General features: G+C 40.5%; 1 protein-coding gene across 1 annotated transcript in view; it reads right to left on the bottom strand.

Annotated features, from left to right (window-relative positions):
• Nucleotides 1-16,129, bottom strand: part of LOC149462362 (DNA/RNA-binding protein KIN17-like) — a 37,303-nt gene that overhangs the window by 1,444 nt on the left and 19,730 nt on the right. The window contains exons 8-12 of the mRNA XM_089676858.1: nt 13,206-13,326; nt 9,384-9,434; nt 6,987-7,055; nt 5,524-5,623; nt 2,337-2,437 (exon numbers count right to left, since the gene is read on the bottom strand). Of these exons, the coding sequence (XP_089532984.1) occupies nt 2,337-2,437; nt 5,524-5,623; nt 6,987-7,055; nt 9,384-9,434; nt 13,206-13,326 (442 nt within the window). The remainder of the gene's footprint in view (nt 1-2,336; nt 2,438-5,523; nt 5,624-6,986; nt 7,056-9,383; nt 9,435-13,205; nt 13,327-16,129) is intronic.

Here is a 16,129-nt window from a genome sequence, read left to right as displayed (position 1 = left end):
AATGCTAATGTGGCTGTACTACATGCAGTAGTAAGTGGCAAGTGTGTCCTATTAATGATAGGTGGCGCACATGTCACAGGCCAGTCCACAGACCATTAATCAAGATGGCAGACAACAGTGCTAGTGCGTGAATGGAATACATGTGGTTTGTGAACAAATGTGTAAAACCCACAGATATCTACAGAAGACTTCAAGCACAGTACAGTGATGAGACACTCAGCTGCAGTAAGACATTTGAATGATGTAAACATTTCAAAGATGGCCGTACGCCCATCAGTGGCAATTCCAGCCGTAATGGTTCCCAGCCCAGAGCAGTCATTCTTGTGAACATTCCACGTGTGGAATGCCTAACCCTGGATAATCAATGCATAACCTGTCGTTAAAATTGCAGAGAGACTATTCTTTCTGTGGGAACGGTGAACACAATGATGACGAAGTGAAGTGGGCTGTCCTAGGAAGGTTCAGGAGTACTGGCAAATCTTTCTATGCCGAAGCTTTCCAGGCATTAGTTAAACGCTATGATATGTGTATAAATGTAGCAGAGTATGTTGAAAAAAAAAATGCAGTTTCCACTCCTTGAAATTTGCTTTTTTATGATGTCAAAAGTCCCGGTTTGACTTGAACACCCCTCGTATATACAGTGTGCATGTACATACATACATACATACATACATACACTCAATTCTGTGAGTATATACACTGCTCAAAAAAATTACAGGAACATTTTGAAAACACATCAGATCTCAATGGGGAAAAATATCATGCTAGATATCTATATTGATATGGACTGGGTAATGTGTTAGGAACGTAAGGATGAAAATAAAAATTAACTGAATTCAAAGACACCCCGAAAATCAAACTGAAAAGGTGATGCAGAAGGCTAGTCCATTTTGCTGAAAATTTCATTGCAGCAACTCAAAATGGTCCTCAGTAGTTTGTATGGCCCACACGTGCTTGTATGCATGCCTCACAAGGTCGGGGCATGCTCCTAATGAGATGAGGGATGTGTCCTGGGGTATTTCTTCCCAGATCTGGACCAGGGCATCACTGAGCTCCTGGACAGTCTGAGGTGCAACATGGCAGCGTTGGATGGACTGAAACATGAAATCCCAGAGGTGTTCTATTGGATTTAGGTCAGGCGAGCGTGGGGGCCATTCAATGGTATCAATTCCTTCATCCTCCAGGAACTGCCTGCATACTCTTGTCATATGGGACGGGTATTGTCGTGGGTCCAGGAGGAACACAAGATCCACTGCACCAGCGTAGAGTATGACCATGTGTCCAAGGATTTCATCCTGATACCGAATGGCAGTCAGTTTGCCATTGTCTAGCCTGTAGAGGTCTGTGTGTCCCTACGTGGATACGCCTCCCCAGACCATCAGTGCCCCACCACCAAAATGGTCATGCTGAACGATGTTACAAGCAACATAATGTTCTCCACACCCTTTCACGTCTGTCACATGTGCTCAGCGTGAACCTGCTCTCATCTGTGAAAACCCCAGGCGCCAGTGGTGGACCTGCCAATTCTGCTGTTCGATGGCAAATGCTAATTGAGCTCTAAGGGGCCAGGCAGTGAGCACAGGGCCCACTAGAGGACATCGGACCCTCAAGCCACCCTCATGAAGTCTGTTTCTGTTTGTGTGGTCAGAACATTCCCACAGTGGCCTGCTGGAGGTCATTTTGTAGGGCTCTGCCTGTGCTCAACCTGTTTCTCTTTGCGCAAAGGAGCATATACCGGTCCTGCTGATGGGTTAAGGACCTTCTACAGCCCTGTCCAGCTCTCATGAGTAACTGCTGGTCTCCTGGAATCTCCTCCATGCTCTTGAGACTGTGCTGGGAGACACAGAAAACCTTCTGGCAATGGAACGTATTGATGTGCCATCCTGGAGGAGTTGGACTTGCCTGTGCAACCTCTGTAGGGTCCAGGTATCATCTCATGCTACCAGTAGTGACACTGACCCTAGCCAAATGCAAAACTAGTGAAAACAGTCAGAAACGATGAGTGGGGAAAAAAAGTCAGTGGCCTCCACCTGTAAAACCATTCCTGTTTTGGGGGTCGTCTCATTGTTGCTCATCTACATCATCTACATTTCATTAACATCAAAGCAGCTGAAACTGATTAACAACCTCCTCTGCTACTTAACTGACCAGATCAATATCCCAGGAGTTTAATTGACTTGATGCTATACTCTGATTAAAAAGTGTTCCCTTAAATTTTTTGAGGTGTATAAATATATATATATATATATATATATATATATATATATATATATATATATATATATATATATATATATATATATATCCCACACACACACGTAAACATATATACTTACTGAGTCAATAATTATTGTGGCAGAAAAGCTCTTCTCATTTATCGAATCTAGAAAGCCAGAATTTCCCTTGTAGCCACCATTTAAAACAAATACTTTCTTCCCTGGAAAAGTAAAGGAACAAGATCAAACTTAAGAGACTTTGTCAATAGACTTTTGTTCACACCAGAACTTCTTTTCTTCTCATAAAAGTCAATGGGGATGCAAACATAGCCAGAAGCAGGTTGTTGAAGCTTAGGAGCAAGTAAAATTCAGGTCAAATGCACCTGGCTGAAAACTTTTGAATGATCTCAAGAACATCTTAAACTTCATGTACACAAATGCTTCCCAGCTCTTGGCAAGGCAAAAAATCCCTAGAGCTCTTGGGTGCCTGAGGAGCTGCGCATGTTGTATTGAAAGCAATATTAAACCCAAAAGACAATGTTATATTGCAGCTTAACAATTCTTAGATGTGATAGCTGTATTAGGTTTCATTTTTAGGCTCTCTTTCTTCTATTTTAATCTGATGAACCAGCAAGTCTGTTTTTCAAAAGAACAGAGGTTTACAGGCATGAGACAACCCATTTAACACCGACAGCGGTGCTTACAGTGATCAGCTTTGATTTATTCATGTAAAACCTTTATCTCAAAAGAAAAAAAAAAGAAGCTTGCTTTAACTGATTACAAAGTGTAAATTGGAGTTTGAGTTCAAATTGTAAGTGTATTTAAATCTGCTATTACATTTAACACTCCCCTCCCTGACATTGCTGCTGCCTGCTGTGCTTCTAGATCCAGAGTGGAGGCACCCTAATACAGGAGGTGTGTTACTGGTGAGATCACCAGAGCACAACAGAGGGGAAAAAAGAAAAAAAAAATAAATGTATCCACCACATCTAATGACTGGCAAGCTGCAATATATATTACATATTTGCTTTTGGGTTTAATACTGCTTTAACCTCTCATGCACCATATGCAGTGGCTGGCGCAGGCATGGCAAAAAAAGATGGAGCAGACCACTCCTAAATTAACAAAAGGGTCTTTGGTAATTAAGAATAGGATCTTATGTTTTTTCAGTTTAGAAGAGTGGGACAGGCTTTATGCCTACATCATTTTTTGCTAGTTCCTCCAATATATCAATTTTTAGTTGTCAAAGGAACTAAATGCAGTCCGTGTTTTTTTTTTTTTTTAAATGGGAGTTACTAAAGAAACCCTGTCATTAGTAATTAAGAAAAAAAATATTAGTATCTCATTTCTGCATCCCAAGTAATAAACTTATTACTGAATGCTTGACTGGTTCATACTACTGACTATACAGTCTAGTCATGACTGGTCCTGTTTAAAGCAAAACCTCAAATGACATAGTTAACCTTGTTCAACATTAAACCAAAGATAACCAACATATAAAGAAAATAGCTTTTAATTAGACCAGTTTATAAAATTAATTTAGATTTATTTTCTCTGCTTTACAACATGCTAAGTCATACAAGACTAAGGAACTAGAACATTTCCCTATTTGACATCATCAACTGGTTAGCACCAAACTGCAAACATGATGCTAGGCAAATAGATACATGACAGACAGCAAATCTAAAGAGAAGTTCTCTGCCAGCGCTGTTTTTTTTTCTGCACGTTTAATGCACATTTTAGATTTGCAGATTAATGAAAACATCCTACACACCATACATTTTCTGAAAGCAGGGGCCCTGCAGAATAAAATGGAGGCAATTGAAATATTTTATGTCGCACAATTGCACTACTGTTTATCAAATCTATAATTTCAGTAAAAATACACAAATTAATTTTAGGGCACATAAACACATTATAATCCCCAATTTATTGATAAGATAGCCTTGTGTTAAGCAAAACAATTAAAAATATATGAGGCCTCAAAAACACGTTTGATGGTGAAGGCAACAAACTGAACTACAATTTGTCCATAAGCGACAGTTTAAATATTTACAGGTCATCACTTTAGAGTGAACAGTGAATAAGATGAAACTCAATATGCATGTGGTGCAACTGTTGTTTTTGTATAAATGCATCTGTGTTGGTATGTGTGTGTACACAGGGGTGTGAGGTGCTTTAAAATGTATATAATAAACTTTCTTTTTTTTTATGCAACTTTATTGCCATCACAAGTGGGCTGATTAGAACCCTATGCAATAGCATAGTGCAGGCGAGAAGTTCTCTTTAACGAGTCTTCAGGGGTCTCAGATATCAAATGTCACCCCTGGACTTTGTTGAAGACAACTGAGCACAAACAGTGCTGAATTAGCATCTTCCCTGGGCAGAGCTGCCAGGAATTGACAGCTCTGAACCCAGATGTGTGCTTTCAGGTTCATTCGCCGCAGGGAAGATCAGTACAGCAATGTACACTTGCTTCTCTCCATCCTGACACCAACCATGATGGCCCCAGACACCCAAGAAGAGAAAGTAGGCATGGGGTGCTTGGTGGGGGCAGTACATTGTGAAGGATGTTGAAGTGAATCACTTCTACTAAAAAGCCTGCAGAAAAATGTAAACCATCTACAGAAGCGAGGGGTTTGTTTTTTATGCCAATGCTACCAGCATTTGTGAGATATAATCCACAAGAATGCACCAAAGATTAGTCTTTGTTATAAGGAACACGTTTTGTTTACCTGAAAAGCAGTGGTAGTGTGCCAACTAAATGAATTTTTATGAATTTGTGTTGGACAAATAACGTTTAAAGCTGGTAAGGTTTCAAATTTTCTTTTCAAAACACCAGTGATTGTAAAAACAAAAAAAACAAGAAGTCTGGGCAAGCCAGGTATGACTGTCAAAAATGCATTCGTCAAGATCTTGAATGTTTTTCCTTACTAACCAAAGCATCAACAGCCATGAAAAGTGACCTAGAAAGTAAATCTTTGTTCCATTTTAACTATGCATTAAATGGTTCAATGATGATTTGGGGAAAAGGACAGAAGTGTACATTTAAAAAAGTCATGTTCAGGAGAAATGAACCCATTACTCATTACCTATGCAAATACTTTTTAGTGATATAAAGTACAATGGACAAGGAGTTATAATCTTTTCATATGACCCCAGAAGTGCCTGGTGCTTTCTGAAGAATATTCTGACTCAAAAAATATTCAAAAGCATTGATTTCCCTTATATCCTATTACACAGGAGATGTTGTGCATGTAGCACACAACAGATCTGCAACAGTAATATACTGATATTTTCGTTTTACCTGGTGCTGGGATAACAGTTTCTAGATGTGTCTGGTCAAGCTTCAGTTTATCTCCAGAATCAACAAGTTTCACAACTGCTGTGTATCTATCAAGCACTTCCTAAGAGTAAGAAATAATTATTTCAATTACACAGCTGGATATGGTTATAAAATGTTAAAGGTGTGGAAATTACTAAATAGAACCAATAAATATACTACACTAATATAAATTTATTAGCAATGGCAGAGCAGTTATTGTTACCTGCCATTCATCATCTCATAGGCCAGGTTCAGTACAAGAAATACTCCCAGACAGGAGATTCTTCTATCAAAAAAACTGTATGTCTGTCAAAATCAGAGCACTTAATGAGTAGCAGACAAACTCCAAAAAAACCTAAAAAGCATCACAAATTTTTTTTTTTTTTTTCCACAGAACTGGTTGTGGTATCCTGGCCTCTGCCTATACTAAAGTCCACCCATATATTTCTGTGGACCCATCTTCTGGGTTTTGAACACCTTGATTGATGTAACTACCTCAATTCTGTGCCACATCCTACTACATCACTTGCTCCTGGCCTCTGCCCCTTGCTCCTGGCCTCTGCCCCTTGCGCCACTTGCTCCTGGCCTCTGCCCCTTTCCGCCACTTGCTCCTGGCCCCTGCCCCTTTCCGTCACTTGCTCCTGGCCCCTGCCCCTTTCCGTCACTTGCTCCTGGCCCCTGCCCCTTTCCGTCACTTGCTCCTGGCCCCTGCGTCACTTGCTCCTGGCCCCTGCCCCTTGCGTCACTTGCTCCTGGCCTCTGCCCCTTGCGTCACTTGCTCCTGGCCTCTGCCCCTTGCGTCACTTGCTCCTGGCCTCTGCCCCTTGCGTCACTTGCTCCTGGCCTCTGCCCCTTGCGTCACTTGCTCCTGGCCTCTGCCCCTTGCGTCACTTGCTCCTGGCCTCTGCCCCTTGCGTCACTTGCTCCTGGCCTCTGCCCCTTGCGTCACTTGCTCCTGGCCTCTGCCCCTTGCGTCACTTGCTCCTGGCCTCTGCCCCTTGCGTCACTTGCTCTGCACTTAGTCAACAGCAGATGCAATGCTCTGGCTTTTGCAGACTCTTCCTCCAGCCCATTCAGGCACACAACTGGAGGATCTATCATTGAACAAGTGCAGTTACGTCACCACACTATTACTAAATTGAGAACTACAGTCCCTCTGCTGCGATGGCAGACAGAACTTGTAGTTTTTTTTATTCAAAGCTTCCCGTGAATGAATGAGGCTGTGAGAACAGGATGCTGCGAGGACAAGAATCTGGCAATCCTGTAAAGAAAGGAAGGGGAAATCTGCATTCTAACCATGGTTCATGGTAAACCTTGAATAGAATCAGAATCCGAATATGGGTGTAACATGAAACATGGTTAGAACGATAGGAGTTATTTAATAGGAAACAGCATAAACATATTGAAAATATATCAGACACATCAAAGATTAAACAAATAGTTACCTTTACTACTGCTTTTTTCTTGTAATAGCGGTCACCCAACTTCTTTGTTACAATTTTTACAACAATATCCTTAAAAATAAAAAACAAGATTAAACATTCATACATAGCATTAGCAAAGTACCCCTTTCAAGGGCGAGAAGACTTTACAGAACCACTATCATTCTGATATTTGTTTTCAGTAATTACATATAATGACAGTCTTCTGCATATTAATATTATTTTTGGTGTCTTTATATATCCTTTTCATGCAGACCAAGCTGTTCAGCAAAACAGTTACAGGGGATAGAACAGAGTATTACACTACAAGGATGGGGGGGGGGGGGGGGGGAGTTGTAACACATACCTTTCCATTCTCATAACTTAAAGGATAAGTTCACCTTTAAAATAAATAAATGCACATTTTTTGCAGGTATTCTTAGGTGCCTGTAAAGCATTGCACCCATGATCAACAGATAGCATCAGGCTCTCCTTTAGACCAGTGTTTCTAAACCTTTTTTCAGTCAAGGCACCCTTTAAAATTATGGACAGTCTCGAGGCACACCATTCTAAAATGTGAAAAACTATTCTAATAGTTTTATATACCACAGCAACATTCACACATGTAGGACACCCAACATTAGAGGTGATTTATTCTTCCAAAGCAAATACACTTTTGCACACTGGTACCGACTAGTATTCCAATGTTTCTCTTCTTCCTGTTTTTCTCCATCACTGAGCTAAATTGACCCCAGCACTGATGGAGAGGGGCAGGGCAGGGTCAAACTAGGATGCTGTGCAGGCAGCTGACATTCTCCTCATCAACTGATGATGTCATTAGTGGTCAGGATGTCGGCGGCTAGAAGGTTGTAATGGTGCACAATGAAAACCTGTGGCTTTGTGTAACCAAAAGGCAGGCTTGTTCCACTCGCTGGCTTGTATACAAGTTTTGGGCAATTTTTAGACATTTTGCCAAGGCACCCCAGGGTGCCTGGACACTCTGGTTGAGAAAGGCTGCTTTAGACTGTCGGTGTAGCTGTCTGCCTGTACCTCTGATACAGACAGGCAGTTACTTCAGTCCAGAAACTCAAACTACAAGAGAGCTCACCAGCGGCCTCACAGTTTATTGAAGACTACAAGCTGTCAGCCACAAAGGCTGCTGGTACTTGCAGGCATCTGATCACAAAACTCAAAAGTGAAGGACATGACCTTGGGGTCGAAAGCCCTGCATGGCCATGCTCTTTTCAAATTGTGACAGTGGGTGTGGTGAAAGGATCACACTGCTACGAGGGGAGGGGGGGCGGGGGGAAAGGGATCGGGAACATGTCACATGTTCCACACAACAAATGGGTGGATCAGGTTACATGTTCCCAAAGGCAAACTTATCCTTTAATCCTGAAAAAACTGCAACTGCTCAAACACTAACTGATAATACAAATAAATATAGAGAAAAGAAAAAAAAATATATACTGAAAACAATCATTAAAAGGGTTGTTAGAACATGTTCATTTTAAAAGGACACTGTCGCAAAATAGTGGTAACTATGTTCAATGTCCATGCAGTTCAATCCACTACTTCAACATTCCTGTCTGAAATGACTTCAGGGATCTGATGTATAAACCTCAATTTCCCTCTGAAACAAGACAAGGGCACAAGTAAAAATGGAGGAGTAAGTCACAAAGGGTTCCCTTGATCCTATATTCTCACCTTTCCAGCATTCCCTAGATTCTCCTTCATCTGTCAAAGCTGGCACTAAAAAAAAAAATAAACCACTGAGGTCTACAACTAGGGTGAGGGGTCGTGTCAATCCCTGGGGTCCTGTGACAGTGCTCGGGTAAAGTGATTGGCTGCGGCAGAGCAAGGAGCAGCAGGGTAGTCTAGGCAAGACAAATATAGGTGGTTTGGAAGGGGCCTTTGTAGAGACACTCTCACAAGGTAAATGTCGCCTTGAGAAAATAAGAGAATGAGAAAGAGCAAATGCATTCATAATCTGTGAACAATTTGTGGAATCAAAAAAATATTTGATCGGTCATGCATAAACATGCTTGCCCACTCAGAAAATTGTGGTAAAGCAATCTAAAAATTACAAATATCTAATAACAAACATTTGCAGAATCCACAATAGCTTTCCTCATATGACCCTAGATTTTTTTTATACACACACACTATAACTATATATATATATATATATATATATATATATATATATATATATATATATACATATATAGACACACAGATATATATACATATATCACTGGACCCAAACAAGCTATATCACGCAAAAAAAGTAAATAAATAAATAAATGGACTGCTTATACATATTTGGACATATAGGATTTGTTTTCTTCAATAAACCTTGTTTCATTTATTTTGAATTGTACGTCTATTGTTGGATTTCCTGCTTTACATTTTACTCACAGGTTGCAACCAATAGTCTGTTCTTTCAGTTTTCTTTTTCTGTTCTTCCATCTATAAACAAGCAAAGAAAAAAATAGTTATGTAGATTAAGGCAAAAAAAAAAAAATAATTAAAAAAAGAAAAAAAAAAAGTCCATCCAGTTCAACCTATGATGCATTGTAATGATGTTTTGCAAAATACATGTTTCAAATGAGGTTTTTAAATCGCCAACTTATAATATGGATGCTGCACTGTTTAAAATAATAGAAATGCATATTTAAAGTGGCCCTTCAGCCAGACATAAGAAAACCAAATACCCTGTTAAAAAATAAAACAACAATCTAGCTTTGGCTACAGTATCCACCTTCAGTTCCAAGATATCAGTATATCATAACAGTTTATTTTTTCTTGTGTTAGGTATCCTCAGTCTGATGGCCTAGATCAGAAATCACTAAATGTTTCCGGACTGCAGCCTCACCAAATAGTTCCCTGAATGTCCTCCCCCTGCCGCCGACTCGCCTGCCTGCCGATGCTGCTACTATTATCCTCAAGGAAGGGAAGTGTGGGGAGGCGCAGCAGGTCTTTTCCTTTCATCACTCCCCCCCTCCCACACTGTCCTACCTTATTCACACAAACACAGCAGATGTGGACATAGGACAGGGCTTTTCATGTTAGGAAGCAAATTATTTGGGGGGTGTTGTTATGGGTTGTCAGTGATGGGGGGCTGTGATGGAGCGGTCTGTGATGGGGTAGGGGCACAGTGATGATCTCGCCTTTCTGTCACTCTTCTATATCTTCCTATTGGTTTGCTTCTTGTCAGCACATGAACTGATTCGTCACCTTGTGCTACTTCTTTTACAAAATATTTACTGAGGTTTTCAAAAATAACATATAGCACAAGATCTCAGTACAAAAGGTAACATATAAAAAAGTAATAAGAAAACAAATCAATATAATACAAGACAATGTGAGCCAACGTGTCATAAATAGTGAGAGCAGTGCAACACAGAACAGATACGATAACTGGGCCTCACAGCCAAACTTCAGACAGACAGCTGTATATAGGAGTATATGAACATGCGGGGTCTGCGTCTCATGAAAAGTTGGGGCCGCCGACGACCCAATGGAGGGAGCAGCATTTGCCCTACGAACAAAAGCCCATAAAAACCCAAAACAATTAATTTAAAAGAAGACAAAAAATAAAACCACAGCAAGTGAGGAGAAAGAAGAGAGAAGAAAGAGAAGAAGTGAAAGAGATGGAGGGGAGGGAGTGATCCGCAGGAGACCACCATATAGCCACAATGGGGGTTTCAGAAATTGGGCATCTGTGTCATTCAGAATGGAAGTAAGCTTCTCGTGTACCATGGCCCCATGAGTAGATTCTTAACTTCAGTTGGGTGAAGGAACTGTTGACACAAGGCCTCAGCCATTGTTTGGCGGGTCACCAGGAAAACAAAGCCCACCCATCTCTGCTGATGTTTGGACAAAGCTGCTATGGGTTTATTTAATAAAGCTTTCCATGGGTTACATGCCAGGAGCAAAGCCAAGGTGGTTCTAATCATGGTATACACCAGAGACCAGAAATGGATTACATTCAGGCAAGTCCACCAAATGTGAAGTAAAGTACCCCATACCTTACAACCACAAAAACACATTGGGGATGCGTTGGGAACAAACTGGGACATACGATCAAGGGTCATATACCAATGGGAAAGCAATTTAAATGCAATCTCTTCAGCCAATATATTTTGGGAACACTTGGAGAGAGCCAACCAAATGTTGTTTCAAGTTGCCTGATCCGGGGTCTTGCCCAGGTCAGCTTCCCATTTTGTCATACAGGAAAGCTTCCCAAAAAACCAAAAAAAGTATTCACGTGCTACATCTTACAAGTCAGTGCTGCATAGGTACACTGTTTGCATTTCACAAATACATTTAATGATGTAGCGACTTACAGAACTGCATTAATTTTCATCTTTTGAATCTGCCTACAGTTTACCATTTAAGAAAATCCAACATTTTTGTTATGGGAGAATCTGAATATTCAGTCTTAAAGAGGAAATAAAGTCCAAAATACTTACCTCTGCTTTAACAGTCCGATGCCCGCAAGCTCCCTCACTGCCATCTTCTCTCCAACTTGTTTCTGATGTCAGTCTTTGGCCATCTTGATTGGCCGTGGTGGGAAAATGTGATTTAAATATTAAAAATGAATTAAATACAGTAGCTTTTTTGGTTTGTGGTGCTCAGACGCAGTGTAGTCCCACTTTAAGGGTAACAAATCACTTGAAGTCAGACAGCTGCTGCACTGACTGATCCCACGCTGTCAATACACACCAGGCTCTAGTCACAAGGCTTTGCCATAAATAACGATCTCTATTTTCAGTAATTTGTAAATCTTAGACTCTTGGCTTGTTAGCTTTGTTCAGTCTCACTACTGTCCCCTGAAAGAGGTAGTACACTCTTAAAAAAAAAAAAAAATTATATATATATATATATATATATATATATATATATATATATATATACACACACACACACACACACACATACATACATACAACTGGGCTCACTGCAGATTAATATCATAAGGTGCTAGTATGCACTGCAAACTAGCACATTATGACAGACTTACCTTTCAAACAGAACTCTCCAGCAGCACACTGCCACTGCTGCAGGCACTTTCATCTTCACCAGCCTTCCTTCCGGGTTCACGCTCTACAGCTGATTGAATGGCCAGGTCCCGATGATGCAACTCCTGCGCACGCGACACAGCGCTCTCTGCATTGACGACACACTCCGTGTGCCCTGAACGCTGAGTGCACTTCACATGACATCCCTGGCTGCAGCAGCAGTGAATACCTCCTATACAGCACACATTTAGGCGATATTCACTGTACCTCTAGGTAAGCCTTATTGTAAGCTTCCTAAAGGTGCAAGTAACAACAAAAATACAAGAGAGGCAACTTTCCTCACACGAAGTAAAGCTAAATAAGGGTATAAAAATAAAATCTTCCACAAACCCTGCAGAATTCTAAATGAGGAAAGAACGTTTAGATTGTTGCATTACTTCAACCATGACTGGTTCTCTGACTGCCATTCTAAGGAAAAAAACAAAAAAACATTTCCGAAAATGACAGAAAGAAAAAAAGCTGCTGAGTGCCACTGATCTTTCACACATAGGCAACACTGAATGCATGTGCAAAATACTCACATTTTACTGACAGCTAGGACCACATTAGTATTGAAAGGATTGCCACACATGCGGTCATCACTGCTCATTTCTACAGTATAAAAAATTGCAAGGAATACACCAAAATGTAAACACACGAATACTTCAGCCATGCATCAAAATCTGAACATTATGGGTTATTATACTCTACTTCTTGTACTGTTTATTGCTTAACCAATCAAAATTTTCATGTCAACTTTTGTGGTTCCTTACTGCAGAGAAAAACTATTTTGTAAGATTTTATATCAGAGGCTGATAACTTGGCATATTAGCATGGGTTGTGTGAAAACCCAATTGCTTCTGTGTGCTTCTGGTACAGTCCTGTTAGGCACATGTATCCAGCAAGTACCATCCTAAAAACTTTGTTGGGATAACTGCAGGATTATCTAGGCAGGGCAGGCAATGTAATCCAATGCAACAGAGAACATTCCCAAATGACACTCAGTAAAGGTGTTTTTAGAGCACCAACAAATGTCAGGTGTACTGTATGATGGGTTATGTTAAATAAATGTATTGACTCGATATTCTAAGTAAAAAGAAAAAAAAAAAAAACACATACACACACTAATCCAACAGCGGATTAAAAACCTTTACAAACTGATATGAACAATTCTCACCTCCATGATTTCATCAAGGGCAGATTTCTTTTTCTTCTCTTTGGCTTGGCTCTGTACTGGGTCTTTTCTCTTGACTGCTCCAGATGATGCAGCAGATTTCAGCGCATTCGATGACAGAGAACTAAATGGAGAAGATCATTTGAAATAAGGTTACCGTTTATATGCAGGCACATATATTTACACACACACACCTGTACATTGGTTTTCAGTGTGGAAACTTTTACAATATACATTCACCAGCTACTTTATTAGGTACACCTGTTCAATTGCTTGGCAAATTGCTAATCAGCCAATCACATTGCAGCAACTCAATGCATTTCGGCATCTAGACGTGGTGAAGAAGACTTGCTGAAGTTCAAACCGAGCATCAGAATGGGGAAAAAAAGGGGGATTTAAGTGACTTTGAACATGGCATAGTTGTTGGTGCCAGACAGGCTGGTGTGAGTAATTCAAAAACTGATGATCTTCTGGGATTTTCAAGCACAACCATCTCCAGGGTTTATAAAGAATGGTCCAAAAAGAGAAAATATCCAATGAGCGGCAGTTGTGTGGACGAAAATGCCTTGTTGATGTCAGAGGAGAATGAGCATACTGGTTTGAGATGATAGAAAGGCAACAGTAACTCAAATAACCACTCGGAAGGTATGCAGAATACCATCACTGAATGCACAACACGTCAAACCTCAAAGAAGATGGGCTAAAGCAGCAGAAGACCACACCGGGTGCCACTCCTGTCAGCTAAGAACAGGAAACAGACGTTACAATTCGCACAGGCTCACCAAAATTGGACTATAGAAGATTGTAAAAATGTTGCTGGTCTGATGAGTCTTGTTTCAGCTGCGACATTCAGATGGTAGGGTCAGAACTTGGCATAAATAACATCATGGATTCATCTGGTCTTTTATCAAAGGTTCAGGCTGGTGGTGGTGTAATGGTGTGGGGGATTTTTTCTTCGCACACGCTGGGCCCCTTAGTACCAATTGAGCATTGTTTAAATGCCATGGCCTACCTGAATATTGTTGCTGACCAATGTCCATCCCTTTATGACTACAGTGTACCCATCTTGTGGTGGCTACTTCCAGCAGGAAAATGCACCATGTCACAAAGCTCAAATTATCTCAAACATGAAAATTAGTTCATTGTACTCCAATGGCCTCCACCGTCACCAGATCTCAATCCAATAGAGCACCTTTGGGATGTGATGTAAAGGAAAATTTGCATCATGGATGTGTAACCGACAAAACTGCAGCAACTGCATGATGCTATCATGTCAATATGGACTAAAATCTCTGAGGAATGCTTCCAATACCTTGTTGAATCTATGCCACAAAGATATAAGGCAGTTCTGAAAGCAAAATGGGGGTCCAATCTGGTACTAGCAAGGTGTACCTAATAAAGTGGCCAGTGAGTGTGTATATACACTACAGTGGGGATCGAAAGTTTGGGCACCCCAGCTAAAAATTTGTATTAATGTGCATAAAGAAGCCAAGGAAAGATGGAAAAATCTCCAAAAGGCATCAAATTACAGATTAGACATTCTTATAATATGTCAACAAAAGTTAGATTTTATTTCCATCATTTACACTTTCAAAATAACAGAAAACAAAAAAATGGCGTCTGCAAAAGTTTGGGCACCCTGCAGAGTTAATATCTTGTACTGCCCCCTTTGGCAAGTATCACAGCTTGTAAACGCTTTTTGCAGCCAGCCAAGAGTCTTTCAATTCTTGTTTGAGGTATCTTTGCCCATTCTTCCTTACAAAAGTCTTCCAGTTCTTTGAGATTTCTGGGCTGTCTGTCACGCACTGCTCTTTTAAGGTCTATCCATAGATTTTCAATTATGTTGAGGTCAGGAGATTGTGAAGGCAATGGCAAAACCTTCAGTTTACGCCTCTTGATGTAATCCCCCGTGGATGTCGAGGTGTGTTTAGGATCATTATTCATTTGTAGAAGCCATCCTCTCTTTAACTTCAGCTTTTTCACAGATGGCATCAAGTTACCATCCAAAATTTGCTGAAATTTTATTGAATCCATTTTTCCTTCTACTCGTGAGATGTTTCCTGTGCCACTGGCTGCAACACAACCCCAAAGCATGATTGATCCAACCCCATGCTTAACAGTTGGACAGAGGTTCTTTTCATTAAATTCTGTGCCCCTTCTTCTCCAAACGTACCTTTGCTCATTCCGGCCAAAAAGTTCAATTATAACCTCATCGGTCCACAGAACTTGTTTCCAAAATGCATCAGGATTGTCTATATGTTCATTTGCAAAGTTCAAACGATGATTTTTGTGGTGAGGACATAGAAGAGGTTTTCTTCTGATGACTCTTCCATGAAGACCATATTTGTACAAGTATCTCTTTATAGTGGAATAGTGTACCACAACTACAGTGTCTGCCAGATCTTTCTGGAGGGATCGTGCAGTCAAACGTGGGTTTTGAATTGTTTTTCTCACAATCCTGCGAGCTATTCTGTCTGATATTTTCTTGGTCTTCCAGATCTTGCTTTACCTTCCACTGTTCCTGATGACTGCCATTTCTTAATTCCATTCCGAACAGAGGATATTGACATTTGAAAACGCTTTGCTATCTTCTTATAGCCTTCTCCAGCTTTGTGAGCGTCAACTATTTTCAGTTTCAGTTTTCTAGACAACTGCTTAGAATAACCCATGGTGCTGATTGTTGGGGCAAGGTCAGATGAGTCTGGGCATTTAAAACCTTTGAGATTGACATCACCTGGTCTTCCCAGACGATGATTGAGAACAATCCATGACACTGGCAGGTCTCAGCTTTGCAAAGGGGGCAGTGCATGCTATAAATTCTGCAGGGTGCCCAAACTTTTGCAGACACCATTTTTTTGTTTTCTGTTATTTTGAAAGTGTAAATGATGGAAATAAAATCTAACTTTTGTTGACATATTATAAGAATG

The sequence above is a fragment of the Staurois parvus genome, unplaced genomic scaffold (genome assembly GCF_062004578.1).
Source record: "Staurois parvus isolate SC_StPar_1 unplaced genomic scaffold, SC_StPar_1.0 ptg000175l, whole genome shotgun sequence".
Classification (NCBI taxonomy): domain Eukaryota; kingdom Metazoa; phylum Chordata; class Amphibia; order Anura; family Ranidae; genus Staurois; species Staurois parvus.
This window is presented reverse-complemented; position numbering and strand designations above follow the sequence as displayed.